Here is a 27,671-nt window from a genome sequence, read left to right on the forward strand (position 1 = left end):
TCGTGTCTAACGTCGGTGTACGAGGTATGCGGGTTTAGTCGTATTAGTGAGTTAGCGATGTGTTCTGTCGGCGAAAATCGGTTATAATAGGTGTTGTTCTGCAATATTGTGGCATTTTGTGTGTCGTTTAAAACTATTTACGCGGCCTTTGACTGACTGACTATTGTTTATTTGGGGTATTATTTCTTATTAATTTTTCCCTCTTTAATACATGAGGACATTTCAACACGCTGCTGTTTCAGCGGTCAACGCTGGTTTTGAGGCTTCAGGTTAGATTTAGGTTAAAGGTCCTCGTAATGCATCATATCACCACGAGTCCTCACAAGTACCGAAAGACAAGCGTGTGTGTGTGTGTTTGTGTCCGTCCACATTTAATAAGCTTGGACTCACCTGAGTTACAGCGTGTCAAACACATACGACTCGACGCCGTCTGATCAACTATGGATTAAAAGCTACGATCAATAGAAAGTTGAACATTTCCCGCTTTAAGAGGTAGCTTGTAGTTTAAGAGGTAGCTCGTAGTTTAAGAGGTAGCTTGTAGTTTAAGAGGTAGCTTGTAGTTTAAGAGTTGTAGTTTAAGAGGTAGCTTGTAGTTTAAGAGGTAGCTCGTAGTTTAAGAGGTAGCTCGTAGTTTAAGAGGTAGCTCAGAGGTGACGAAGGCATCAGGTCCAGTTAGCTTCTAGGTACAGTTATCAGTTAGCTTTTTAGGTCCAGTTAGCTTTCAGATATCTTCTCGGTTCAGTTAGCTAAAAGTTCTGCTGCAATTCTGATTCTAAATTCACGCATTATTTCAACGTGGTTAACCCTTTAATAACACCATCGCTCCAAAAATGCCCTCAAATTATGTATCTGCTGAGTTTTTTTGGTTGTTTGTCCAGTAAGCTTGCTCGAATTTGTAGCATTTTAGCTTACAATTAGCTTCTAGGTCCCCTGCTGAGGAAACATCGAACTGGTGATGAACAAACAGCAACACGGTGCTCACAAAGACAGAACTCCATCCCAGGACAACAAAATAAAAATGACATTTTGGTGTTTTAAACCGGACAGACTTTAACGTTAGTTTCAAATGTACGAACGCGTCCGCTCTGTGATTTGGTGATTTGGGTCTGTTGCGTTTTTTTTTTTTTTTTTTTAAACCCGCGGAGCCACAGCTGGAAAACAGGACGGCACATCTGGGCACGAACAGCCAGTCAGTCGCAGCTCCATCAGTCAGCTCTCAGACTCATGTCACAGAGGCTTAATATTACATAACACACACACACACACACACACACACACACACACACACACACACACACACACACACACGCCACGTTATTTTTAAATGAGCAGAAAAAAAACTAAATAAATGTTTTTATGGTGAATTATTCTCCGTACTTGATATTTTTGGGATATCTTTACACGCTTGACTTCCATTTAGGGGCGTAAATATTTTAACATTTAACTCCCTTATGGATATTTATTATATCATAAAGAGGAAACGTGTGTGTGAGTCGCTGTAATTCGTCCGTGGGTTTGTTTGATTTGCGTCTCGGCTCGGTCGAGCGTCGTGTTTTCGGTGGAGCGGACCTTTAAAATCCTGAACACGGAGCGGTCACGTGAAACCAGCTGAAGGTGTGTTCACCTCCATGTTACTGAGACACACACGTTTGTTCTTATTTATCTGTCTTTGTGAGGACCTGAACCCGAAAACCAGGTGCAGAAGAGTCAGGACCGGACACAACGTCCCCAGAAGGGTAGAGGTATGAGAACACACACACACACACACACACACACATAATTGCAGATAGTTTCAATGAGGTGAAAATATTTCAAACATTCCTGAGAGCTGATAAAGACGGAGGAGGACGAGGAGGAGGGAAGAAAGAAGGGAGGAAGGACAGAGGAGACGAGGAGGGAGGAAATCAGAGGAAGGAAACAAATGGACAGCAGCTTCACGTCCTCGTGACGAACAGGTTGTCTGATCACGAAGCTACAGAATCAATACCGAAGACGAAACGTCGAGAGGTCTGAGCCAATCAGAGCGAGCGGCAGGAAAAAAGAACAACACTTCCCGGTTGGTTCAAACTTTTTCTGACCAGTTACAAGAACTGGAGGCGATTTTATGTTACGTTGTAATTCCAATAATATTAATGAATAAACATGTTTGTTCATTTTTCTCCATTCAACCAGAAAAAGGCTCCAGACTGAACCGACCAATCAGTGACAAGTACACGGATTGTAATATTAGTTGGTTGGAAGCTGATTTTTAGGAGTCGATTTCAGACAAAACTGAATGACTGAATTATTTATTCTTTAATAGTTTCATTTGTTAATTGTGTCCAAGTCAGTTTTAAACACTTTTACGTCTCTTTGAGTCTTTTTTATGACTTCAGATGAAAACTTGACCTCAATGTTTACGACACATCATACGATATTTATTCACAACGATACGTTCCGACAACAATCCCACAATGCAACATGTCTTAAAGTTCCAGTTTGACTTTGATTCTCCGTCGCAGATCGGTCAACAGCCAATCAGATCAGAGGACACTTTTATCGCAGAGACAAACAAACAAACAAACAAACAAACAAACAAACAAACAAACAAACAAAACACGAGAAGAACCGGCAGAGAAAACCTCGTCTTAAAATCCGGGGACACAACCGGCGTGGACACGAGACAGAGAAACCTCCTCGTCCAAGAGGAGACACACAAACTTCCTCGTCCAACAGGAGACACACAAACCTCCTCATCCTCCTTGTCCTCCTCGTCCCACCCAAGACGTCTGACTTACGTTTGGAGTCCTTCACGGTTTTCAGAGCCGACTGCAGTCGTTCCAACATGATGGACAGTCCGGACCAGAACCCAGAAGGAAGACAACTGCACGTCCTATCTGTCCTCCTGCCTCTGTCTCTGTCCTCCTGTCTCTCTGTCCTCCTGTCTTTCGCTCTGTCTCTCTCTTGACCTGCCTTCCTTTCTGTCTTAATGTCTCTCTGTCTTCCTTCCTTCCTGTCTCTCTCTCAGTCCTCCTGTCTCTCTGTCTCTCCGTCCTCCTGTCTCTCTGTCTCTCCGTCTCTCAGTACAAGGCAGGTCGGGCCTCTCTGAACGCGGTCCAGTGAAACTGAGTGAGAGCTGAGCTGCAGAGAGAGAGAGAGAGTTGGAGGGGGCGTGGCCAAAGCCCAGCAGATAAAAATGGGAGGGGACTGAAACTTACACACATATGGAGGGAAGGGGGTTTAACAGAGGAGGTGATTGTAGTGTCCAGAGGAGGAGGAGGAGGAGGAGGAGGAGGAGGCGATGCGTTCGAGTGCTGCTCGTCAGCGTCGTTCAGCTCAGGTGTCCAACAGAGACAACAGCTTCTGTTGTTTTTCAAATAAAGTGAAATATCTTACAAAACCACCTTTTATTCTTATTAAATTTCAAACCTGAATAATCTTTCCCTCAAATAAGTGTATCTGATGTCCGACAGTGTTCATATAGATAAATTAATTCATTAATTTAAGTTTCTAGATTTAACAGTTCAAATGTTTCCTTTGTTTGAACCCATTAATAATAATTTTAGACGTTATTGAGCTTTAAATGTAAAATCAGCAGGAAGGAGTTTATATATAAACTATATATTTATAATCTATATGAACTAAACTTTATTAGACTTCAAAGGAAAAGTACAATTTAAGTAATTTAAATTGAAGTACTGTTCTTACAGTAAGTCAAGTTTTGAGGTACTTCTACATGTATTTAACAATTTAAAGAATACAAGAAAATAAATCAAATAAACAAAAATCAAATGCCTGTATACGTAAATATAAAACTCATAAAATCATTAAACCTGCAGACCATATCAGTCTTGATTTTAATTATTTACATAATTATTTCTATTCATTTCTTTCACATGAAGTTGAATCTAATATTTAAATCTTTTTCCTTCCTGTTCTTCTTTACGTCTTTATTATTTCACTTTCTTTTTTTAATCGTGTGTCAGCTCAGAACGAAGTTCAGTTTTTACAAAACATACTTTTTTCTGTACAAAAGTTGAAAGTAACATTTAAATCTGTCCAGTTGATCCTGATAAAGAGCCGCTTATTGTTTTTGTTGCGTCAACTCTACCTGGTTTTATCGTGTTGAACCGAAGCATTTTTATCATCCTGAAGTTTTGTTTATAGTCCAGATATCATCTGCCTGCTGACCTTTGACCCGAGTCTCTGAAAACATTACAGAGATTATCCAGAATAAATATATCTCGCTCTTCATCACTGAGCTTTATCCCCTCCAGTTTTATAATTCTTTACTGTCATATTATTGCTTTTACTTCAGAAAAACAAAGATTACTTCCACTAGAGGGCTGCTGCTGCCCCCTGGAGGCTGCAGCGGTCATTACAGCCACACGAAAAACAGACTTCATCACACAGACGGTATAAAGAAGACATGATGACGTAAAGAGGACGAAGCAACAACTACCTGGAACTGAAGCTAAATTCAGACACGTTGCTGCCCTCTTCTGGTGGCATCATTTAGTCACCAGTGGGCGGAGACATGCTATTGAGGCCCCGCCCAAATGTGGGGCCCCGCCCCCTGAACTTCACTGAACCCAGCCGCCACCATCTTCACTATCACACAGCTCGCTGTTCCAGATTAAACTTGTTCAGTAACTGCTAGCTGTCTAGCCAGCTCGAGGCCGAGGCTCCGCCTCCTGCTCCGCCCTTCGTACCAAGCTAACAACACAGTCTGTAGCTAGCTATCATTTTAAATGAAAAGTTTTTGTTCTGTTCATGAGATCAAACAGAACTCAGAAAAAGATTCTCTTCGCTCCAGATTTTCCTTCAGAACTGTCAAATTGCGTGTTTTCTGTGGTGGCATGAAATCTGTCCTACAACACGTGTAACTCCACATACATGCATCATGACACCGTGTGGGAGGAGCCTGATGTATGATGACATGTGACACCGTCGTCAGCCAAAGCGTTTCACGGGGTTTCGACCGTCACTCACCTCCACTCACTTCCTGAGAGGCGATGACGAACCCGAAGCCCTCCGCCGGCCGCCTCCTCAGCTCCACCTCCACTGCCTTGGCTCCGCCCCCTCCTCTGGCGTCCTTGGCGACCGCTCCCATTGCTCCGCCTCCTCTGACCGCTGGAGGTCCGCCGGCGCTCTCCTCCACTCCCAGCAGGTCCCGCGGCTCCAAGGTCAGCGTCACGGGAACCGAATCCAGGAAGCTGGTGCTCTGGATGAGGGCTGAGGCCGGGGGCCCGTTAGGCGTCTGGGCAGGAGGGGCCCCTGGGAAACGAGGAGGGGGGATGAGGGGGAGGATGGGGGGAGGACGGGTTCTATAAATGGACTCAGAACTGGACTCGGATTCGATAAATGATACCGAAGTATTTACCTTGGTGGGTCCCTGGAGCTGGTAGGTGCCCCTCCTGAGGACTCTCGAGGGCCAAGCCGGCCTGGTTGAGCGGGGGGACGCCCCCCACCAAGGCACCCGTGGACAGGGAAGGCATGTCGGCTGAAGTAGGGGGGGTGGTCGGAGGGGGTGGTCGGACCAAGAGGGGAGGTGAGGGGCTTGTAGAGGTTGGGGGTGACGCTTGGCGAAGAGACGGGACCTGGGGGAGGAAAGGAAGAGGAAGTTATCGAGTCATCGGGACTGAAGGGGGCGGGAGGGGGGGGTGTTTAAGAAGTGCAGTCGTACCTCCGCCCGTACATACCTCCCCTGTAGACCAGCAGCACCACCTCTCCCTGTTTGGTGTGTTCCTGCAGGACTCTCTGGACCTGAAGAAAGGAAACAAACTCGTAGTTTTACCGGAGACTTTGTTCGGGGTCCTGAATCCAGGTTTGGACCCGACTGCTTCGTGCCGCCTGATGTTTGACGAGCGGTGACCTCTCACCTGGGAGAAGCTGAGGCTCTGGACGTCGGCCCCGTTGATCTTCACGATGGTGTCTCCGGTCTGCAGCGAGGGGCACTGCCTCCGGTCCCAGACCCGCCTCACCACCGCCAGCTGACCTCCCTGACCTCCCGCCGTCACGCTGAAGCCCAGCCCGCCGCCCTCGTTGCGGCCGAGAGCCACCGGCACGAGCTCCCGGCCGTGCCCCGCCCCGGGCGACGACCCCGCCCCGAGGGGGAGCGCCAGACCCGGGTTGACCCGGGAGGGCGGGGCGGGCGCCTGGTGGCTCGCCGGGCAGCCGTTGAAGCCGCAGGGGGGGATGTCTCTGGGCGGGGGCGGGGCGACGGAGGTCTGGGGCATCGGCGGACGCTGCGCCGGAAGGCCGGCGGACGGCGCGGAGCCGGGCGGGGTGTTGTCTGTGGAGGCGGGGCTGGAGGGGGCGGGGAGGAGGCCCGTCTCCGGCTGCGAGAGGGGCAGCTTGGACAGACCGTGGGAGGACGAGGAGGAGAGGGGCAGCGTGGAGGAGGAGATGGGCAGCGTGGAGGAGGACAGGTCGCTCTCCGAGGACTTGGAGCTCTGGTGGTGGAGGAGGGAGGAGGAGGAGGAGAGGGCGGGGAGGGTGCTGCTGTTGTAGCGAATCAGGGACGACCTGCGGGGAGGGGGAGGAGCAATCAATCAGCTGCTAACGCTGCTAACGCTGCTAATATGCTAACACTGCTAACGCCAACACTGACCTTCGAGTTCCGGCGCTCGACAGGCCGCCATCAGAGTCGCTGTGATTGGTCGGCGTCCTGTCCGGAGGGGGCGGCGGACCAAGAGGGGGGTCAGAAGACGTGGGGGTGGGCGGGCCTGTAAGTCCGTTCGTCATTGGTTGAGCGGCGTAGGAGGGCGGGGTTTGAGCTACAAATACGTAAAAAATGAGTTTTTTTTAAGCGCATCACGTTGACGTTAAAAACCTTTTAACTCATCAGACAGAAATGTTGTTTGTTAAAAGAAGGGTGGAAACCAGGAAGTGTCTGTGTTTTATAGTTTTATAGTTCATATTTTCAAAGTAAACAAGGTCTTAATGTCTTAAAGGTAAATAAATAAAGTAACGTTGAGCCTCTAAATGAATTTCTACGTGTTGAACGTGGTTCTGGGATGTTCGGCGGCCGACCTGGCGTGCTGCCGTTGGCGTCCAGCGTGCGGCTGTAGGTGAGCTGCGTCGGGCCGCGGTTCAGGTTGGACGGCTCGCTGGGGGTCTGCGGCTGTTGGGAGAGGTCAAAGGTCACAAACATTCAACAGTGTTTTAGTTTAAAAAGTTTGGTTTTAAAAGGTTTGTTTTTTTTAGGTTAAAAGAAACGTCTCTCTTTATAAATTTGCTCAGAAAACGTATTGGAGAATATTTTGATAATTTAATCTTTTTTCTTTTTTTTAACTGGTTTGAGGTTCGAAATTGTTTCCATAACTTGAGAAAATGAAATAAATGATCGATTATTAAAATAATTGCACTTTGTGGTGAATTTTTATGTGTTTCCGACTACAAATTAAAAAATTTGGACCGGTGAAATAATGTTTCTGTAAAATAGAGTCGTGGCGATGAGACTGGACCCGGTCCGGGTCTCTGATTCTGGACCGTACCGTCTCCAGACTCTGTTTGGGACATCCGTCCGGGTTGTAGAGCATCGGGTACCCTCTCCTCAGAACCACGTCCACGCTCTGACCCATCGGAACCGACTTCAGCATCTCCACCACCTCCTTGTGGGACCGGCCCAGAACGCAGCTGTCGTTGATGTAGACCAGGATGTCGGCTGAGAGACCGGGAGACGCGAGTCCGGTCAGTCAGCAGGTGAAAAACATCTTACAAAACACATGTGTGCGTCAGCTTGGCTCCGCCCACTTACTGCGAACTCTGAAAAAAAAAAAAACGTTTGGGGGGAGTGTCTCGTTTGATTGACAGGCCTGTGGTGTAGTCAGGTTACAGCTATCGGTGGGCGGGACGTAGTATCGTCATGGTTTCGAATCAGATCCACCGAAACTGAAGCTTCAAACAATTATCTTTTTCTTTTTTTTTTTAAACACCTGCTGGAGAAACAGGAAGTGGGCGGGGTTTATGGGAAATGTGGTTTCATCAGAGACTGCACATTGTTGTTGTGTTGAATTATTATTATTATAAATTGGATTGCAAACAAATTCTGCCTCGCAGTTTTTGATGGTTTGGGTCACAAACTTTGATTATGAATCCGTCGTCTTCGGTTTAAAGATTTAAACTTTTTGTGTGATTTGAGTCGGACGTTGTGGGCGGAGCCTCCGCTGATGGACTGTTTTCCATTTCATCCTCGGGACAGAAAGCTGTGTGATGACCACGTGTGACGTTCGTGACTGCTGATCCTCGGAGCACGTGAGAGGTGTGTGTGTGTGTGTGTGTTGAAGATTAAAGTGTGTGTGTGTGTGTGTGTGTGTGTGTGTGTGTGTGTGTGTGTGTGTGTGTGTGTGTGTGGATTAGTTTTCAGATCATAAATCCAGAAATGTCCAGAAAACAAAGAGCTGAGAACCAAACGGACCGTAATCCTCCACGCAGATAAAGACCATCCATTTAAAGCTCTCTGCTGGTTTAACGTGGATTTTCAGAGTCCTGGTTCTGGTTCTGATTCTGGTTCTGGTTCTGGTCCGGCTCTGTTGTACCTGTGTTGAGGGCCGGCGGTCCTCCCGGCGTGACGCTGTACACCTGCAGGAACTCTCGCGGACGACTTCCTCCGACGATGTTGAAGCCGAAACCTCGAGGACCTTTAGAGAGACGAGTGTGGATGGAGTAACCCTTCAGCTGGCTGGGCTGCTCCGTGAACTCTGGGACTGGAGGGACAGGGGGGGGGGACAGGAGACAGGAGACAGGAAGGAGGAGAGACAGGGGAGGACAGGAGACGTGGCGAGGAGAAAAATGGGAGACAGGAGAGTCAGGAAACAGGGAAGGACGGAGAGGACAGGAAGGAGGAGAGAAGAGACAGTTGGAGGACAGGAGACAGGGAGGAGGACAGAAAGGACAGGAGGAAAAGGAGAGAGGGGACAAAGGAGACAAGGAGAAGACAGGAGGGAGACGAGAAGGAGGACAGGAGAGAAGAGGATGGGAAAGAGGACAGTTAACTTCACTCTGACCGGAGGAAGTGAACTCATTCTTTCAAAGTAAAACTCAGAAAAAGGCTGACGTGTTACTGCATCGTTCTTTTACTTTGAAAGAACCTGATTAAAAATCAAAGTCTGCCGCAGGAAGATCATGAAGAAATAAAAGAGGAGTGAGGTGGAACCGACAGGATGTTACTGTGTCTGTGAGCCTCTGCTGCCCCCTGCTGGCTGCTGCTGTCAAAATAAGAGCTCCAAATAGGAAGTTTAAAAACAAAAACCTCCAGACAGAAAATTTAGAAAAAACAATCCAGCAATTAACCAAACTGAAGTAATGACCTCAAACTTCCAAGAGCTCTTATTTATTATTTTGAATTAGTGACGTAAAAATACAAAAAGTAAACGAGAAAATTGAAGCGACTCACGTTCTGTACAAGTCGTCTCTTTGTTCTGAGTTCGAGGATCCAGCCAGCTGGTCGTCTTTGAGTTATGACTGTCAGAGAGACACCGTCATCATCATCATCATCATTATCATCATCATCATCTGTCTGAACCCGACTGTAAGTTTAAATTAAGTGTTTTCTCTGCCCTGCTTTGGCGGCTTTTGAAAAATAGCCTTTATTTTGGAGTCACGGGAAACAGTCAGCGATGATGTCACAGCTTCTGTTTTTGTGGCTCTGATGTTGTCTGATTTTTGCAAGAAAAGAAAAACGGACTCGTAAAAATTCACCCAACAGAAATCAGCAAGTAGCGGTTCATAATAAGGAATGAAATCACTCGTGCGTGCCAGACTCCATTGAAAAAAAATCTAAAATTAGAGGTTTTAAACAGGATCACAGCGTTCACAGCTCACCTCAATATATTTTTTCAACAGTCAGAATCAAAGCGTTTAATTCAGCTGTAAAAAAAAACAGATCATTGGTGTTTTAATTGATGATTGATCTCTGATTGGTACTCACTCGATGTAGTACGGCTCGCCTGAATCACTGAAGGCCAGCTCCCAGTTCTCAGGCAGTGGACGTCCTCCTCCTCCTCCTCCTCCTCCTCCTCCTCCTCCTCCTCCTCTTCCTCTCCCAACTCCTCTTCCCACGCCGTTCTCGATTCCCTCCCGACTCCCCGCCGCCGACTCCCACGATTGGCTGATGGGCAGGATGGTGGGCGGGGCTCCGACCTTACCTGCAGGCAGAGCGTCTGGTGAACAAACACACCTGCGCAGGTGCGACCGGGAGCTTTGTCATGTGACCTGTTTTCTACCCGACAGCCCGCCGTCCTCCTCACTGTTGTCTCCTTCCTCCACGGCTTTCTCCAGGTTGCTCAGAGACTTGCTCCTCGTCCTGAAGTTCCTCAGCAGGTTCCGGTGCTCCTGGTACGTGATTGGTGGACTCTCCGGACCGATGTGGACGGGGCGGGGCGTCCCGTAGTAGTTTCCTGTGATTGGACGAAGAAACGGAACGAATAAGACGGCGACTAAAAACAGAGCTCGGATCGGACAAACTTTTTGTGGCTACTTTTGTAGTCGTTTTGTTTACTACCCGGTTTCCCAGAAAAAAGTCGCTGCGTAAAATGTAAATAAAATTTAAAAAAAACGATGATTTTCAGATCCCGTAAACTCATATTTAATTAAAAGATAGGCCACAAATAAAATGTTGAAACTCATACCATTTATTGTTTTATAAAAAAAAAGAAAATGCTCACTTTGAATTTGATGGATGCAACACTCACGTTTACCACCGTGTGGCGTCACACTTTTATTCGTCCATCCTATAATGATCTCAGTCCAGAGAAGGCGGCGGTGTTTCTGGATCATGTTTCTATCTGGTTTCTTCTTTGGAGAGTTTTAACCTGCATTTGTGGACGCAGCGATGAACTGTGTTCACAGACGATGGTTTTCAGAAGTGTTCCTGAGCCCATGCAGTGATTTCCACTCCAGAATAGTGTGTTTTTAATGCAGTGCTGCCTGAGGGCCCGAAGATCACCACCATCCAATACTAGTTTCCAGCCTTGTCCGTTGTGTTCAGAGATTTCTCCAGATTCTCTGAATCTTTTAATGATATTATGAACCGTAGACGATGAGATCCACTAATTCTTTGTAGTTTTACGTTGAGGAACATTATTCTTAGATTGTTGAACTATTTTCCAACACAGTCTTTCAGAGTGGTGAACCTCTCCACCATCTTCACTGCTGAGAGACTACCGCCTCTCTGAAATCATCTTTTTATACCCAATCATGTTACTCATCTGTTGCCATGGTAACCTGATTAGTTGTCAGATGTTCCACCAGGTGTTTGTTTAGTTTTTTAATCTTTATACAACTTTTCCAGTCTTTTGTTGACTCTGTCACAACTTTTTAAAAAACGTGTTGCTCCTTTAAAATTCAAAATGAGCAGATATTTTTTTTATAAAACAATAAAATTTCTCCATTTTAACATTTGACATGTTGTCTTTGGTCTATTTTTAATTAAATATGGGTTTATGTGAAACCGTAATATTATTTTTGCCACTTTCTGACGCGTCACTTTGTTCAGTGTGAAAAACAGATTGTAACGTGTGAATTCAGTTTCTATTTTGGTGTCTTTAATCCCATCAGATTAATATGGAGGGGGGGGGAGGTATGAATCAAACGACAGGGAGATGTAGGACGGGGGGGAGGTGAGTGGGAGGGGGACGGGAAGGGGGGAGGGGAGGTGCAGGTTTGAGTGTTGAGGTTTGAAAGGATTAGAGACACCAAAATCCTCTTTTCCTCTCAAAACACTGTAAAAAAAATAATAAATAAAAACACTGTAAAAAAAAAAGAAAAAAGATCAAGCTTCAATTCGTCGTCACGGTTACCGAAGCTGCCACCTGGTTCATTAGGACCTGAGGATGTTTTCTTAAAGGGGACACTCCGCTGTTTCTATTCCCGGGGTGCGTTTGATTTTTTTTTCCGTACCTTTGAATTTGCCGCTCTCCAGCAGAGCGCCGGACTCCTCCAGGGAGAAAAACTCCTCGATGGACACGAAGTTGTAGTCCACACCTGAGATCTCTCCGTCCCGAGGCTGCCGGGTCGTACCTGTGGGGGGAGGAGGGGAGGGGGGGGGGGGTTGGAGTCTCACTCTGTCCGGTTTTTAATGACACCTTCATCATCTCAGACGTTTGACTCATTTTCAGTGAATTTTTGATTTTGATTTCTTACAAATTGGAAATCGTGTGTGTGTGTGTGTGTGTGTGTGTGTGTGTGTGTGTGTGTGTGTGTGTGTCTCACAGGGTACTGCCCGCAGGTACAGGTTCTCCCTGATGAGCTGCTGCAGCTGGCTGTCCATGGAGCCCGGAGTGAAACACTTGCTGAGATACAACCTGAGGTCTTTACACAGAGACGAGCCTGAAACACAGACAGGAAGTGATGTCACAGTGATGTCACAGTGATGTCACAGTGATGTCACGCAAGCGACCAAGAAAGTAAGTGAGAGCATTGACCTATCTGCTGTGTGTATCTGTATTTTTCTAACTCCTATTTCTACTTCACCAACGTTCATCTTGACCGCTGCAGGAAGTGGTTGCTTTTCAAAATAAGATTTTCCATTTAAACAATAAGCTTCCTGTTTCAGAGCTTTTATCAGTTCTCAGTTTTTGTGGTTTCAATTTCAGTGACTTAAACAAATTTCAGTCAAAATTATGACATTAAGAAATTAAGATTTTCGAGAAATTGAGGCTAATTTAATTACAATTTTATGTACTTCTTGCATAAAAATTTTGACTTGTAAATAAAGTTAAATAAATTTTGAAATGCCTTTTTTATCATGACTTTCTAATTTGTTTTGTGGTTTATTGTCACTAAAGGGCTTCCGTACCTTCCAGTCAGAAGTGAACGAACCAGATCAATGAACAGTGACTTTATTACATAGATATGAACTTCTTCCTGTTCTGACCTGGTGAGACGGTCTTGATTCTGATTGGATGAGGACAGGAGTTGAGGACTCCTCTGACATCACCGAGGGTCATCCCCAGCACTGGCGTCCCCCCGATCTCTAAGATGATGTCGCCCACCGTGGCCCCGCCCCCAGGGGCCGCCGTGACGAATGGGAACTCGCCGTAGTCTGCCCCGCCCCCGATGGCCAGACCGAGCTCTCCGGAGCCGCCGCCCCCCCCCCAGCGGGACGAAGCTCTCCTGCACCTGCAGACGACACGGAGGGCGAATTTACACACTCGACTTTCGGCCTTCAGATTTTTACCGACGGGTTCAACGTTTCGTACCTTGGAGCGCCAGTGCAGCTTCTTCACCGTCGCTTTAGACATGGCGGCCGAGCTGCAGACAGAAGGAGACAGAAGGAGAGTTACTGAGCATGCTCACTAACGGCTCCTCGTTTCCTTGCAAAGAAGCACCTTTCCTTCTTCGTCTCCTCGTTTCCTTATGAGGAAGCACCTTTCCTTCTTCGTCTCCTCGTTTCCTTATAAGGAAGCACCTTTCCTTCTTCGTCTCCTCGTTTCCTTACAAGGAAGCACCTTTCCTTCTTCGTCTCCTCGTTTCCTTTTAAGGGAGCATCTTTCCTTCTTCGTCTCCTTGTTTCCTTACAAGGAGGCACCTTTCCTTCTTCATCTCCTCGTTTCCTGAGAAGGAAGCATGTTTCCTTCTTCACTTCCTCCCTTTAAGATTCTTCAAAAAATTCAGAGTATCGTCAGAAACAGATGATTTTCATTCTGTTTCCCGGCAACAGAAAAACGTGTCATCAGCTTCCTGTTTGAGATCAGCTCCTCCATCGAGTCGCAACGGCAGATGGTGTCAGACAGCAGGGAGCCACACACACACACAAACACACACATATATAAATATACACACAATAACACACACACACACACACACACACACACACACACACACACACACACACACACACACACACACACTATAATACACACTCGTATGCACACAAGCACAAACACATGCAGACCAGCCACTGACACCATTTGTACACAGTCATACCCACAGACACACACACACACACACACACACACACACACGCACACACACACACACACACACACACACACACACCACTCGCAGGCTGCTAGACAGCGTGCATTAAATATGGATGAGCATATGTGGAGGTGGGTGTCGAAGGGGAAACAAACAACAACACAAACTGAACCTCGACGCACCGACACACACACACACACACACACACACACACACACACACACACACACACACACACACACACACGAGGAGGCGAGGAAGCTTCCTAGTTAGGAGACGGGGAACCGCACAGGATGTGTGCAGGAAGTTTCCTAGTCAGATAAAAAATGTCTCCTTGTAAGGAAACACGGAGGGGGCGGAGCCTCAGAGTCGTAAAATCAGAGTCATGAAGATCAGAAGTGAAAGCTTTAAACTAAAAGGAAAGAAGGTAGCGAGGAGGTGAAGAAGGTAGCGAGGAGGTGAAGAAGGTAGCGAGGAGGTGAAGGTAACGAGGAGGTGAAGAAGGTAGCGAGGAGGTGAAGAAGGTAACGAGGAGGTGAAGAAGGTGACGAGGAGGTGAAGAAGGTAACGAGGAGGTGAAGAAGGTGGCGAGGAGTTGAAGAAGGTAGCGAGGAGTTGAAGAAAGTGACGACGAGGTGAAGGATGTAGCGAGGAAGTGAAGAAGGTAGCGAGGAGGTGAAGAAGGTAACGAGGAGGTGAAGAAGGTAGCGAGGAGGTGAAGGATGTAGCGAGGAGGTGAAGAAGGTAACGAGGAGGTGAAGAAGGTGACGAGGAGGTGAAGAAGGTAACGAGGAGGTGAAGAAGGTGGCGAGGAGTTGAAGAAGGTAGCGAGGAGTTGAAGAAAGTGACGACGAGGTGAAGGATGTAGCGAGGAAGTGAAGAAGGTAGCGAGGAGGTGAAGAAGGTAACGAGGAGGTGAAGAAGGTAGCGAGGAGGTGAATAAGTTAGCGAGGAGGTGAAGAAGGTAGCGAGGAGGTGAAGAAGGTAGCGAGGAGTTGAAGAAGGTAGCGAGGAGGTGAAGAAGGTAGCGAGGAGGTGAAGGATGTAGCGAGGAGGTGAAGAAGGTAACGAGGAGGTGAAGAAGGTAGCGAGGAGGTGAAGAAGGTAACGAGGAGGTGAAGAAGGTAGCGAGGAGGTGAAGAAGGTAACGAGGAGGTGAAGAAGGTAGCGAGGAGTCAAGTGTGTTACTATTAACACGACATTAACACCTGTCTTCGATCGCCCCATTTCTCTCTCTCTCTCTCTCTCACTTCCTGTCTTTCGCCTCGTTCACTTCAGTCGGACTCACTTCAAAATAAAAGCCTGCTCCAACTCTGAATGGTGGGAACTGAATTAAATGTGTGTGTGTGTGTGTGTGTGTGTGTGTTACCTCTACAGGTGAATGCTGTGAGCAGGTGTGTGTTCCATGTCAGAGTTCCTGTTCGTTCGTCTCTTCAGGATCTTCTGTTTAGTTTCTGCCCCCCCCCCTCCCCCTTCCCCCCCTCCCTCCTCTCTCTGATAAGCCTGATCAGAGTTCACAGTGTTCAGGGAGTGGACGCTTTCACTCTCTTTATGTAGGTGTGCGTGCAGGAATGTGTGTGTGTGTGTGTGTGTGTGTGTGTGTGTGTGTGTGCGTGTGTGTGTGTGTGTGTGTGTGTGCGTGCGTGCGTGCGAGCAAACAGTCATGTGACCTTCAATAAGTGTAAATAAACACTGAGCTGAGCTGCAACCTTCACTGAGCGACGGGACGATCAGAAACCACGGCTCGCTGCGACGTCGCCTGACTTATCGTCTAATTTCACTCGTTTAGTCACGAAAACTTTTCCGTCACAACGTGAACCGTCTCGCGTGTAAATATTCGCGAGTTTCTCCGACAGCACGTCGTCACATTTGTCCGCGTCGACGTCACGTTTGAAACAAGCGGTCGGTGAACGGAGCGAGACCTGTTTTCGCTGATCCGCTCCACGTGGTGATAATCTGTGATTCCTTTCGCTCGAGGCGGCGGACGGAAGCGTGGCGGTGACTCTCCGACAGGATTACAGTTCTTTTGTGTGTCAGGAGAGTTTTTCTCTGAAAGAGATGCCGAAGGTGTAAAAAAAAAAATAAAGAAATAAATTTAAAAAAAAGAAAAGTCTCCGGTGATCGGAAAGCAGAACTCTGTGCGGTCAGATCGGGATGCTCGCTGTCTCGAAGGCACGCGAATTATTAATCGAGACTTTGGTTTTGCCGTCGTCGTGTGAGCGGCAGGTCAGATGTAGGTCAGAGACTGAGAGGATGCTCGCTTCGACGTGGCCTCATTTCCCTTTGTTTTTTCTGTCTAACTGCATGTAACCCATTTTTCTTGCTGTGTGTGTGTGTGTGTGTGGGTGAGTGTGTGTGTGTGTGTGTGTGTGTGTGTGTGTGTGTGTGTGTGTGTGTGTGTGTGTGGTCGCCTGGATGCTGACTGACATTTTAGCGTCTCTAATGAGGCTGCAGATCTTCAGACTCTGCACTTTATACTGGAGGACGCTCGTAATAACTCCTTCGCCCGGGAGACAGGACGCTCCTCTTCAGTTGCTCACAGCTGGAGACTGATATTAAGAAGATTTCATAGGGAACCAACTGACAAAGAATGGAACCAACTGAACCAAATTAGAACCAACTGAACCAAATTAGAACCAACTGAAACAGATTAGAACCAACTGAACCAGACTAGAACCAACTGAACCAAACTAGAACCAACTGAACCAAACTAGAACCAATTGAACCATACTGGAACCAAACGACCCAGACTGGAACCAACTGAACCAAACTAGAACCAACTGAACCAGATTAGAACCAACTGAACCAGATTAGAACCAACTGAACCAGACTAGAACCAACTGAATCATATTAGAACCAACTGAACCAGATTAGAACCAACTGAACCAGACTAGAACCAATTGACCCAGACTGGAGTGATGGACAGATGTTAGATTGATGGATGATGGACAGACGGACAGATGGATGGAAACAGGAAGTCCTATTTCTACTCCGATCCCTCCGTTAGACTTTCAGTTTGACGGCAGGTTCTTTTTTTTTGTTGAAGTCGTCTCGTTTCACCGCGACGCGTCGGGCATCCGACCTGTCAGGATCAGACGACGTCGTCTTCAGACGGGCGGCGCCTCCTCGGGGCTCTCGGCTCTCATCTCCAACCGCTCCATTCATAAGTTCCAAACACAAACTCTCCGCCTCTCCTCTGGGAACTTGTCGTCTTTAACATCAAAGACGTGCATCTTCTCCTACGAACACGACCGAACTAATGAGAGGCTTCTTCAAAGCACCAGCGTTTAGTTAGCACTTGTTTCCGCCGAAGTGGGTTTCAGTTCCTGCTCCAATTTTCAGCTGCTGATTTCACGCCGTCACACAAAATAAATCCACACTCGCTCTCGGATTTCACAGAAAAACAGACGTTATTACGTCATTTCATTTCATCCCGTTATCTTCAGATCACGAGTTAATCACCTCGTTATCTCGGCCGTTTTCTGACGATAACGACTGTTATCCTTAGAAAAGTCCTCTTTATCTCGAGGTAACAGGATGAAACAAACGTACAGCGACATCTAGAACCACTGGACTGGAACCAAATGAACCAGACTGGAACCAACTGAACCAGACTGGAACCAAATGAACCAGACTGGAACCAACTGAACCAGACAAGAACCAGCTGAACCAGACTGGAACCAAATGAACCAGACTGGAACCAACTGAACCAGACTCGAACCGAATGAACCAGACTGGAACCAACTGAACCAGACAAGAACCAACTGAACCAGACTGGAACCAACTGAACCAAATTAGAACCAACTGAACCAGACTAGAACCAACTGAACCAGACTAGAACCAATTGAACCAAATTAGGACCAATTGAACCACACTGGAACCGACTGAACCAGACTGGAACCGACTGAATCAAATTAGAACCAACTGACCCAGACTAGAACCAACTGAACCAGAGTAGAACCAACTGACCCAGTTTTCCTCAGGAACATGTCGTTCAGCTTCTTTATCTCGAGGTAACAGGATTAAATCAAACATGCAGTGTTTGGTCAAACTAGAGGGCAACATGTAAAAAAAAAACGGCTTCATGATGACAAAAAAAACGTGGAAGAGGACGTAAGAAACCACCGCGGTCGGGTCTGTTTTTTTCATCCGATTGAAATTTGTTTAGATATTTTTAAGTGCTAGAAGATCCAATTGTCTCAAAAAAATCCTGCAGGAGAGCCGATAAAAACAAATCGGACCGATCACAATTAACATTTAAGGTGGAGATCGAATTTGGATTTGATGAGAGAAGTTGAATGGGAGTCTATGGAGCCGACCTCTAGTGGCACTCGCTGGTATTGCAGCTTTAAGGCACTTCTGCAACGGAACCATTTTTCAGACCTGGAAGCTACGAACTCTTTTTTTATATAGTCTTTGTTTCTCACTGTAATCGGACGTCACATTCTCCACAGGGGGGCGCCGTTATCCCCTGGAGGAAACATTATTTTTATTATAACGTGACAGCTGCTCTACTTTGGAGCCAGATTTCGGGCTAAAACGGCAGACAAAAAAAAAAGAAAATCCGCCTTCTGGACCTAAACCGTCAAAGAAGTGAACTATATGTGTTACCATGGTAACGTGCATGCACATCAGCTTCCTCAGCCTGTTTTCTGAGATTTTAAAGGTTAATCTGGGTTGTTCATCAACATCAACAAATATAAAAAAGTCGATTTCTGTTTGAAACTGCACCGCAAAATTCAGAATAATGTTTTTTCTGCATCCAGGCAGCAGGAGGTCAAAGGTCGCCGCCTGCCGAGGATGAAGACGTCGGTGTTTGTTTGCTGACGCTGAGCGGCTCCGACAGCCGCTGTCGGTCTGAATCTGCGGGCGCTCGGCCGGCGGCCTCCGATGACGTCATCACCGCAGACAGGGCAGGCCTCTCTGAGGATGATGATGTCGTCGGCAGATGGTCGCCGTGGAGACGGACGGACGGACGGTTCCGTTTTTTAAGCAATCGTGGACTTGAACGCAAGCTCGGGCTGACGGCGAGGTCGGAGGTCAGGAGGACGACCGTGACGCCGACTGAAAGCTCCTGAAGGCAGCAGGAAGTGCTGAGTCAGACCGCCGATCAATTAGAAATCTATCAGTCCGATCGGTCACGGAGGACCGGAGATCCGACGCATCCTCCACGCGGAGACGATGCGATGACTCTCCTCCTCTTCCTCTACACTTTTATTGTCATCCCTCTCTTCTTCTTCTTCTGTGGTTTTCTCTCCCGTCATCTCCACTTCCCGCTCGTCTCAAAAACAATCGCATTTATTCCCGTTTAATTCGGTTCATTTCTACAAATGATTAAAAACGTAAAGATGTGGTCTAAATCCGTCGCTGCTTTACGTGAAAGATTACGTACTTTACGTGAAGGATACTACAATCTGCTCGTACTTATTTAACGGTGTATCAGAAGGTACGCGTCCCTCTGGTGGACGACTGTGTGTATTACAGGCTTTATCGCGATACTGAGTTGAAAAAAATTTCAAAGTATAAATTCTCAAACTGGACTTCAGAAAAAGGTTCAAAGGTCAAAACGTGAACCGAAGGACGAGTGCCGCAGTTCGGTCTGTTTACGTTTCTCATGAAACAAAACGAACAAATTATCACCTACAAATATGCGAAAGTAGAAGTTTATTGGAGCTGCTGCTGTTTTATCATTAATACGAATGTTTAATTCAACATGAACGCAAACTTTAAAGGTTGTTTGAAAGCATTTTAAAAACATTTTAGTTTCACCGCCAAATTAAGAGCGTTTTCACTGTAAATTAATGACAATAAAATGTTCTTTTAAACACATTTTACCACAAAATTCCACATTAAACGTCCCAATTTTGATGCAGGTGAATAAAATCCTTTATTTTCACATATTTGACGGGACAAGTTGAAGTAATGAAATTTTATTGAACGTTAAATCCACTTCCTGTGTTGCAGTCAATCTGATTTAATTCCAACGGTTTCACGAAAGGTTTTTACGTTTGGACTGAGACGTTTTTTTACTCTCGTTCTGGACTTCCTGTGAGTCTGAAGTGAATCATCGGAGAGTATTTTTCCTCCCGTTTGCTCAGTTTGTTGTCGTGTTGACTCGACTCGCCCTGCTGGACCGCCGGATAAACATTAACCCGAGGACAAAACCCCTCTTCACACGCCTCGAACACACTTTCATGTGTCGGCTTCGTCAACAACGTTTTAACCTCCGTTCACATTCCTGCGCTTGAAAGCCAAACGACTTCTCGTGGAAACATCGGAGAGACTCGAGGTTCGACTGGAAGAAACGCTTCGATCAGTCGGTTTAGAAACATGAACAAACAATTTACAATGAAAAAAAGTTCATATTCACTCATTTTGTTGGTGAGAAACTGCTTTAATCTATTAAATATTTTAATAAAACAGCAGCTATAAACTTCTAATTTCACATATTAGTCGCTGATAAGTTGTTCATGATTTTAAAAGCTGCATTTTAGTCGACAGATTTTAGTTTTGGTTCCTGAACAACTTGTTTCACAGCAAGGGGGCGCTTTAACCAACCAGCATTGACCACCAAATGACGTAACTTTAATGTCATTACATTTGGCCACGCCCACTGGTCTCTGATTGGTCCGCCCTCCGAGTGAACCTTAACGTGACCAGTTTCCAGACTGAAACAAATATTTTTGAACCTCGCTGAGTTTTTTGTCGTCACAAGAAAAGTGTGTAATACGCCCACCGTCCACCAGGGGGAGGAGTAACAACGTGGCGTCGCGGGCTCTAAGAAAATACTAAATAAAAACACGTGGAAACACCCGTGGTTACAGTCGGAGAACAAAACTCCCGAAGACTCCGAACTCCAACGACAACCTCCCATGCGACAGTCGCCAAGCCCCGCCTCCTGCCTCCTTATATGGCATTCAGCGTCCTTTGTACTTCCTCCCATTAAGCACACAATTGTCACATGACCTGCCTCCGTTTCCGTACGTAGAACACGTCTCGAACTGTTTCAGGAACCCAAAGAACCTGCAAATAAAACGAACCAGAGCTGTTTCCAGAACCAGAGAACCCAGAACCATGATGAACAGTAGAACATCTGTGTTCTCTGATATTACGAGTGATGACCTTCTGAAGTTTCTTTAAAAACGAATAAATTGTTTCCGTAAGAGACGAAGAACATTTGGACCTCTGCGAGTTTATCTGGATTCATTTTGAAATACATTTTTATGTTTCAATTGAATTTATTCATCATCTTATTCTTGGTCAGATGATCGTGTTTATCATGTGTGCATTTAACGACTTGTTGTTGTTGTTGTTGTTGTTGTCGCTGCGGTGAGGAGCCTCCTGACGGATAAATCCAGCGTTTGATTGACAGGTTGACAGATGATGTCACTGCTCCGTGTTCCCGATGTCAGAAGTGATGAGAGCTCGGATCGATCAGCTCGGCGGATCTTTCAGTTCTGAGACCCAGATTCATGATCGGAGGAGTCTGAGGTCGATCAGCTTCATCATCATCATCCTCTTCTTCATCACCCCGTCACACTCTTCATCAAACAGGAAGTGGAAACTCCTCCGAACACTCTTCATCACTCCTTCATCCTCCTCGTCCTCCTCTTCATCTTCATCCTGAGCAGTAAATCAGCACCTTCTGCAGTGAGTGGACACTAAAGTCAACCACCTCCTCTTCCTCGCTGCACTCTTCATCATCACTGTACTACCAGCTCCCCCTGTGTGTGTGCGCACACCTCCTCCTCTCCTCCTCCTGCTCTTCTTACTCCTGCTGCCATTCATGACAAACGGTCCGAGCAGACAAAGAGCAGCTTCTATAGCGCAGCTGTAAACACACGCACGCACGGACACGGACACACACACATACACACACACACACGGACACACACACACACACACACACACACACACACACACACACACGGTGTCACCCCATCCACTCACACTGATCCAGTGTGATCCAGCTGCTACTTTACACTTACAGTTCTGCTTTAACACGGTGACACACACACACACACACACACACACACACACACACACACACACACACACACACACACACACACACGGTGCTGATGGAGGATGTGACCGACAGCCCGCTGCCCCTCTGCCCGGCCAGCAGGCTGCATGTCTCGGCTGTGAATGTGCTGACAGCGCCGTTTGTACCTGCAGAAAAAAAGCGAGAAAAGAACCTGCTCTGACAAACCGGGTTTCTCGGTCAAAACGGCCACAGCACGCGCGTGCCCCGGCGCTTCCTCGTGCCACACAAAACACAGACACACACACACGGGGGGGAAATTAAAAGAAAAACAAACCGGGACCCCCCCTCCCCCCACCCACCCCCTCCGCGCCCCCCCAGGCTGCTCCGTTACCTTCATAATTCCTGCCGCCGCGTGCCCTCCGGTTTTGCCAGCCCGCCGCGCGCCGCGTCTTTTCTCCGCTCCGGTTTAAATCCTCTCCGGGCTTTTAGTGTATTGATCGCTCCCTCGGTGCCGCCGCCGCCGCCGCCGCTGCTGCTGCGTGCATGCGCGAGCGAGCGTGCGCGGTGATAGGAGCGCGTGCACGCGTGACAGTGCGTGATGTCCACTGCAGGTAAAAAATGCAAAGCGGTTAAAAGTGGGAGATCTCACACACACACACACACACACACACACACACACACACGCACACACACACACACACGTGATACAGTGACCGTGCTCACTGTATCACGTGTGTGTGTGTGTGTGTGTGTGTGTGCAGGTGGCTGTGCAGCAGCAGCTTAATGGAGCTTTACTACAGTGAATACGTGAATGCCTCTCTGTCATAGAGGCAACAAGGAAGGAGGGTGATGATAAAGGAAGTGCGCGCGCGTGCGCGTGTGTTTGTATGTGTAAGTGCGTGGGGGGGGGGGGGGCGGAGGGGGAGGGGGGGCACCAGGAAGGAAAAAGGAAGGATGGAAGTGAGAGCGAGCTCCACCTTCCAGTGGGCGGAGCCTGCGTGTGATGAGGTGGGGTATTCAGGGTAATAGGCTGACATCAGCGAGTGTGTGTATCTTTTGTGTATTTGTGGTGTGTGTGTGTGTGTGTGTGTGTGTGTGTGTGTGCTTGTGTTACTCACATTGCGGGGACGTGAATAGTGTTCACACGGTCACATTGTGGGGACTCGAAAACCTCCTAATGTGATCGAACAGCTACTAACACTGAAGTCAGGAGGAGTCCGCCTCATTTTTAAACATATAAACTGTGTCCAAAACATCACCAACCTATCTGCATGGGTTGCCGTGGTAACGAGGTTGCTACTCCGGTGACGTGGCTTTCCAACGCGAAAGCAAAGTGCTGTCTGACAGTTTATTTGTGCGTCACTAATAGATTGTATATAAAAGTGTTCGTAGCTTGCAGGTCTAAAAAATTAGTATAGAAGTGTCTTCAGCTGCAATACCAGCGAGTGCCACTAGAGGTCGGCTCCAAAAAGCCTCCGGCTCCATAGACTCCCATTCAACTTCTCTCATCAAATCCAAAGTGAATAAAATGTGTCCATCAGTTATCTCGGTGTTGTTAGCTAAAGTCACTCCTTCTTATTAGTTTTCTGGAGGTCCATCTGAAAATAATCCCTCATTCATTAGAAAAGAAGATTCAAGAAGACCTGTTTTTGGGGGCGTGTCTGTTTGATTGACAGGCCTGTGGTGCAGTCAGGTTACAGCTATCGGTGGGGCGGGACGTAGTATCGTCATGGTTTCCAATCAGATAGAGTCGGATCCACCGCTTTGCTCCTCCTCCCCCCAGCTCATCCAAATATGGTCATTTCCTGGTCCAAACTAGGAAAGATGGTGACGGACAGAATCTATACTGGTCGCTTTGTAACGTTCACAAAGCGACGGGTGACGTCACTGATGGATGCTGATTGATTTGAGTCCTAATATATAATGAATGGTGAGTTATTTCCAGAAGGAAACACTGATCAGATGCTTTTTCAATTGAAGTCTATTGGAGCCCCCTAGTGGCCCTCAGTGGTATTACACATTGAGGCATGTTTCAGCTCCTCCAACCTCTCACTGTCTGAAATTTGTAGTTTTCCTGTTTTTGTCAAATTTAGTTTGAAGTTCTGTCAGTTTAGTTTGATATTTAAACAAAAATATATGAAATCGTGAAGATCTTCATTACAACATCATCAATATTTGTTATTATTAATATAAATCTGAAAAATTAGTTAAAGAAAATTTCTTTAGTATTTTTTAAATTAGAAAATAACGTGGTTTAAAGTAAAATTAAAAAAAAATCTAATTACATTAAAAAAAAAAATAAATAAAAAAAAAAAATCAGTTTTTCAATCTCCTGTTTGAGGATTCAGACCTGAATTTAGTTTTAATAAATGATTCCCTCCTCTTCCTCCTCCTCTCCTTTGTTTTACTCCACACTGGTTGTGACGCCTCGTTCGTCCAGCAGGAGGCAGCAGAGGTCAGTTGAACGTCTAAAGGGATGAGGTCATCCAGAGAGGATTATGGGAGAAACAACGAGAGGTGAAATGAATAATTATTTCTGACACTTATTCAGACTGAAAGACAGAAATGACAAATATGATATTTTAATTTTATAACATGAAACTTTAAATATGTATATTTATATGTTGCTCTGCAGCTTTAAACCCAGTGTTTATTAAAACAGTCTGATAGTGACAGAATTGATTTAAATCAATGTGATCGAAGAAGAACAAAATTATTCATGATTTTATTGGATTATTATTATTTCTTATTTTAGCAAAAAAAAAAAGAACAGAAGTTGTCGATGGATAGTCAGAAACAACAATAAAATACATATATCTGTGTATGCAAAAAAAACCCATAAATATACAGAATGTAAACAAACAGGACGTAAACAGCACAAACATATTTTGGTAAACTTGTGCTGATGAAAAGTATAAATTTGTGTTTTGATATTGCCTGAGATGAAAAACAAAGTTTTTTTTGTTGTTGTTTTTTTTAACTTCAATTTTATTTACATCACCTCAAATCACGATACAAGTTATCTCAAGGAAAAGTTCCTACAAAGTTCTTGTCAGGTGATATAATCGCTCATCACCAGCAGGAGGCGCTGAAGCACCACTCAGATAAAGTCCCTCTAGTCAAAGTAACAGATGATGATTTATTATCAACAATATTCGTTTTCTAAAGATAAACCTGGAAGTCAGCGGTTCAGTTTGTCCAATCAAACGAGGTCAGAAAAATAAAAGCAGTTCTGATTCGCTGACAGTGACAGGGGGCGTGTCCCCCCCAAAAAATCTGACGCAACCAGTAGCAGTCAGAAATTAACTAAACGCTGTTTGAAGCCAAAGTTATAATAAACTCTGACGTGAACTTTAAACTCGCGATACGACTGAACAGCTTTCACTGAATTCTTATTTAATATTTAATCCATTTATATTTAACCTGTTTGTGAAACTTTTCTTCTCCCTGTTTATACTCCTTATTCAACAGCTAGCAAGACAGATTTAGTTTGTGGTCTACTTTTTTTTTTTTTTTTTTTTTTTATAGATTACATCAGCTCTGAGTGCAGCTGGTTGATGTGCAGCTAATTTAACAGGTGGTTTAATCTCCAACAACACATTCTGTTTTATAAGATGGTTTCTATCTTTATCTGTCAGACATGTAACAGTGAGATGATGTTTTTTTTGTACCACTTTAATTTTAAAAGGTAAAATACAGACAGAGGTTTGAAAACTAAAAATAAAAGTGAACTGCAGGAGTTCAGTAAAATATCTACTCTGACTTTTAATTTGATTTTGTGTTTGATTTTGTTTGATTTTGCTTTTTTTTATTTATTTTTTTGACAGGAACAACAAACCAGGGAAAGGAGAGAAAGAGGTAAATCCTCTCTGAGTCCAGCAACAGCACTGAGGATTATGAAGGCTTAATATAGAAGCTTAGTGACACACACACACACACACACACACACACACACACACACACACACACACACACACACACACACACACACACACACACACTCACTCTGACCTGATGGAGACACTTTTTCATTCATCCATCCATCCAGCTGCAGTCCTGAACGTAAGTATGTGGACGCTTCCACACGTTTTGCTGTCCAGTTCAGTTCAGGCTGAAATAAAACGATGAAATAACATTAAAGTCAGTTTTAATCTGAGCAGGTTTCCCTCACTGATCTATGACAGCCTTCTCAAGCAAAGTGATCCCGGACGAGCCCCCGCTTTGTGACAACCCAAATCAGGGGAAGGAAAAAGATGAGTGGCTGTAAGTATGTGGACGCTTCCACCACATTTTTCAATTCAGTTCAGTCTGAAATAAATTAATGAAACAGCACCAGAGTCGCAGATTTAATCTGAGCAGGTGTCCATCACCGATCCTGGATAAGCCCCTAGTTTGTGACACCCCGACAGAGGTTTATTAACCAAAACATCAAACATCATCAATGAGGAGCAAAGTATGGAGGTGTGTGATAAGATGAGGTAAAGAAGGCGCAGTGAAGAAGAAAAACTGGAGGTCGAGGAGGTGAGGGGGGAGTAAAATGAAAGGAAAGGGAGATGAAGAAGGAGGAGAGGATTAGGAGGTAGAGGAGGAAGGGGAGGTAGGGGACAATGTAGAGAGAAAAGATCAAGATGGAAGAGGAGGAGATAAAAGGAGTTACAGGAGGAAGGAGGCGTGAGGAAAATGTAAGAGTGCACAGAGGAGGAGAAAAGAAGGAGGTGAAGGAGGAAAAGAGGATGTAGAGAGGATGAGAAAAAGGGGAAAACAGGAGATGATGAAAAAGGAGCAGTGAGGGGAGAATGAAGGAGGAGGAGATGGCGGTGGTAGAAGAGGAGTTGCTGGAGGAGGAGGTGAAGGAAAGTAAAAAAAAGAAGTTAGAGATAAAGAAGCAGAGAAAGAGTAGGTTGTAAGAAGAAGAGGAGGAAATGAAGAAGGCAGAGGGTTAGAGGAAGAGGAGGAAGAGGAGGTGAGAGTTTCCTCCTTGACTTTGTGTTGAAATTGAACATTAAGACTCGATCAGACGGAGATTAAACGCTGATACTCTTCGGTGTGAGTTCTCGTACAGCTGTCCTTGTGAGGACCCAGGTCCGGTTCCGACCTTATGAGGACACCGTGTCCCGTCCTCAGTTTGGGACGGACCTTCAGGGTTCAGACCTGGTTTCAGGGGTCCAGGATCAGAGACCTGGGAGTGTATTATATCAGGGATGGTCCCCACAAACACAGCAGGGTAAATGTGTGTGTGTGTCCTCCACCTCAGTGGAGGTCGATCAGACTCTTTAATTTATCTTCAAGTGGATTTACAGACGAAAATCTTCACTTCAGAATCACGACACCTTCAGAGACTCTGAGACACAATAATCCTCTGCACATAGATATATACATAGATACATACAAACATACATACATACATACATCCGTACATATATACATCCGTACATCCATACATATATCCATCCATACATAGGCTTTATGCTTTAATACTTTCATCCCAGCTTCTGTTCACAACATTTATTTGTGTAAAAATCGCGGGAATTCAGCTAAATTTCAAAGTTACTGCAAACATTGTGGCGATCGGTTGAAATTTTCATTCATTAAAGTGATCTTTGTGATCATTATTGTTGTTAAATAATATTTCTATTCAGTTCCTGTCTGACTCCGCAGAGGAGAAAAAACAATCTCTGGAAATAAATCAATAAAAACAGATCCTCTAAGTTATTGTAATGACAAAGTATGAGTATCTCAAAATTTTGACTTCAATATCTCAAAATAAAAGAATCTGAAA

General features: G+C 45.7%; 1 protein-coding gene across 1 annotated transcript in view; it reads right to left on the minus strand.

Annotated features, from left to right (window-relative positions):
* The window catches only part of LOC138215569 (membrane-associated guanylate kinase, WW and PDZ domain-containing protein 3-like), a 31,769-nt gene extending 9,182 nt beyond the window's left edge, over positions 1–22,587 (minus strand). The window contains 18 exon segments of the mRNA XM_069177809.1: positions 4,972–5,256; positions 5,363–5,502; positions 5,504–5,579; positions 5,682–5,745; positions 5,862–6,507; positions 6,593–6,758; positions 7,015–7,105; positions 7,479–7,648; positions 8,523–8,690; positions 9,380–9,447; positions 9,914–10,130; positions 10,209–10,382; positions 11,884–12,003; positions 12,196–12,312; positions 12,860–13,073; positions 13,075–13,104; positions 13,185–13,236; positions 22,284–22,587. Coding sequence (XP_069033910.1) covers positions 4,972–5,256; positions 5,363–5,502; positions 5,504–5,579; positions 5,682–5,745; positions 5,862–6,507; positions 6,593–6,758; positions 7,015–7,105; positions 7,479–7,648; positions 8,523–8,690; positions 9,380–9,447; positions 9,914–10,130; positions 10,209–10,382; positions 11,884–12,003; positions 12,196–12,312; positions 12,860–13,073; positions 13,075–13,104; positions 13,185–13,226 — 2,788 coding nt within the window. The 5' untranslated portion in view covers positions 13,227–13,236; positions 22,284–22,587.
* Between the last annotated feature and the right edge of the window lie 5,084 nt (positions 22,588–27,671).

The sequence above is a fragment of the Embiotoca jacksoni genome, unplaced genomic scaffold (genome assembly GCF_022577435.1).
Source record: "Embiotoca jacksoni isolate LCO1_2020_lvr unplaced genomic scaffold, fEmbJac1.0.p SCAF_77, whole genome shotgun sequence".
NCBI lineage: Eukaryota > Metazoa > Chordata > Actinopteri > Embiotocidae > Embiotoca > Embiotoca jacksoni.